Source organism: Leptonychotes weddellii, chromosome 15, assembly GCF_054177405.1.
Source record: "Leptonychotes weddellii isolate Sample4059 chromosome 15, ASM5417740v2, whole genome shotgun sequence".
NCBI lineage: Eukaryota > Metazoa > Chordata > Mammalia > Carnivora > Phocidae > Leptonychotes > Leptonychotes weddellii.
In genome coordinates this window covers 28,898,215-28,900,776 of record NC_138383.1, presented here as the reverse complement: position 1 = coordinate 28,900,776, position 2,562 = coordinate 28,898,215, and the positions used below count along the sequence as shown (strand labels likewise).

Sequence of the window (2,562 nt, the reverse complement as noted above, 5' to 3'; positions counted from 1 at the left end):
CGGCTGCTAATGGGTATAGAGGTTTCTTTCTGAGGCACTGAATATGTTCTGGGATTAGATAGTGGTGATGGTTGCACAACCTTGTGGATATATTTTTAAAAATTGTACTAAATTATACACTTTAAAAAGGTGGATTTTGTAGTATGTGGATTTTATCTCAAAAAATTTAACATCTCCTATGCTATCCTCATTTATTTTTTAAAATTTTAAGTTATTTTTAAGTAATCGCTACACCCAGTGTGGAGCTTGAACCCACAACCCTGAGATCAAGAGGCACATGCTCCACCGACTGAGCCAACCAGGCAGTTTCAAAAACATTAATGTCCTAATTTTAAAATAAATGAGAAAAGGAAATTTGACTGCCGTCTATGCCATGTAGATTATGCAATGCATAATCAAGGTTATTATGTGTCAGCACTACAAATATGGTGGCCCCATGTATTTCAGTATATAAATGCTTACTCTTCCACTAGAAGAAGAAACTGATAGCTGTTTGTGCCTATACACGGAAGCATTTGAGTCCAACAGCCTCAAATGTAGACTGATATAGGTGTTTTATTGGTGACCCAAATACATACCATCAACAGCCTTGCTGAGGGAACGGGAATTTCTAAAATAAAAAGGATAAAGGATGATCTTCCTTTGTTTTATATGACAGTTATACTTCTGGTAAATTCAGTGTATATTACAACTATGCAAAAAATACTTTGTGTCCATATGTATAATGAAGTTGGGTTCTAGTCTCAGATATTAATCATTTTTCACCTATAATTTCCAGTGGGACAAATCTTCACTTCGTAAGACTTTTGGCATTCCATGCTGAGGTCTAGTAAATGTCAGCAGTGCACCTCACTCCAGGTCCGTTGTTGTGACAGCCAGAAACTTCTCTGAGCAGTTGGTACCATCCCCATTGAGAACCACTGGATTATGAAGACACAATTAAATGAGCACTATATTCCAGAGAAGGGATGAATTATTCTTGGTTTCCTTGGGTCCTTTAGACAGCTTGGTGAAATGGAGTATTTCCTTCCTCTACAAGACTTAGGGAACACTGAGCAACAGAGCTTTATTGTATCCAAGAACAAGATAGATAATCCTTATGTTGAGATTCAAAATGACCTAAACTGCTTTACCTGTATTCTTCAATCTTTTAGAAAACACGGGGGAGAAAAAAACAGTACATTAAGATCCAAAATATATTTTGCTTTTTTTTCTGGATGACCTCATATAGTTTTAAAATGTTGTTGCTTATATATATTGTCAAGGTGTCTTGTCTGATAAGCCTGTATCTTTTCACTGCTATGTAGTGATAACTTTTTTCCTTTCCTTTAAGATGCTCTCCAAATCCTTGGTGATGGAATATTTGGCTCATCCTGGTGCACTTAGCTTGGCTGCTGGAGTTGCATGTGGCATGTGCCTGGGCTGGGGCCTCCGTGTACGCTTTGGGATGATCCCCAAAAGCTCACTGAGCGAGACAGAGACCGGAAGTGAAGCAAGCATCTTAGGAGAGAGTGGGGAGTACAAAATGATTCTTGTGGTTCGAAATGACTTAAAGATGGGAAAAGGGAAGGTGGCTGCCCAGTGCTCTCATGCTGCTGTTTCTGCCTACAAGCAAATTCAAAGGAGAAACCCTGAATTGCTCAAACAATGGGAATACTGTGGCCAGCCCAAAGTGGTGGTCAAAGCCCCTGATGAAGAAACTCTGGTTGAATTATTGACCCATGCGAAAATGCTAGGACTGACTGTAAGTTTAATCCAAGATGCTGGACGTACTCAGATTGCACCAGGTTCTAGAACTGTGCTGGGAATTGGGCCAGGACCAGCAGATCTAATTGACAAGGTCACTGGCCACCTAAAACTTTACTAGGTGGAATTCTGTATGATGGTCCCACCAAGATGTGCTTTGAAACTTAAATTCTAACAATAAAAGCTGAATTTCTCCCCCCATCCAGCTTAAGTATTTTTGAGATGAAAATCCGTTTCCACGTTCTTCTATCACGTACTTGGCTCAGTTACAGTTATCTTGGGCTTAAAAAAAAAAAAAAGTTGGTTAAATGATCCTGATGGTTCAAGTGATAGCTGCTGAAACAAAAAATGTTTGAGAGAAACTGGTCACAAGATTGGGTTACAAGGGCAGGGGGAGGCAGGGGAGCATTTCCTCTGCATAGTTGGGTCCCTATGTGTTAAATAGCTCTTCTTCCCCAAAACAGTGTTGCTGTACCCCCTTGAAGGGCCAGGGTTCAAGGGTATTCTCATTGGATGCAAACTATAGTTTTCCTGCCATCACTTTTCGGATGAGTGATAGCCAACATTAACAGATCATGGTGTAACCCCACACAATGGGTTTACAATCTAACCTGGATTTTTTTTGTCTCAAAATTGAGGTTTTATAGCAGTTGATATAATCCACCTGTGCAGTACTTCATGTTCCCTGACCCACACTGGCCGAAGGTTCTCCGCAGTGCTTCTACATCATGGCCTATAAAAATTCCTTTTACTTCCCCCAACTTTCCTAATAGCAAAGGCCTTGAAAAACTTGTAAAGTGACTTGTATGGACTTTG

General features: G+C 40.0%; 1 protein-coding gene across 2 annotated transcripts in view; it reads left to right on the top strand.

The window, feature by feature from the left end:
• Positions 1-1,947, top strand: part of PTRH2 (peptidyl-tRNA hydrolase 2) — a 5,875-nt gene extending 3,928 nt beyond the window's left edge. For both annotated transcript variants that reach the window (XM_031035606.2, XM_006740313.3), the window contains one exon: positions 1,334-1,947. In XM_031035606.2, the coding sequence (XP_030891466.2) occupies positions 1,334-1,867 (534 nt within the window). In that variant the 3' untranslated portion in view covers positions 1,868-1,947. The remainder of the gene's footprint in view (positions 1-1,333) is intronic.
• The last annotated feature ends 615 nt before the right edge of the window (positions 1,948-2,562 follow it).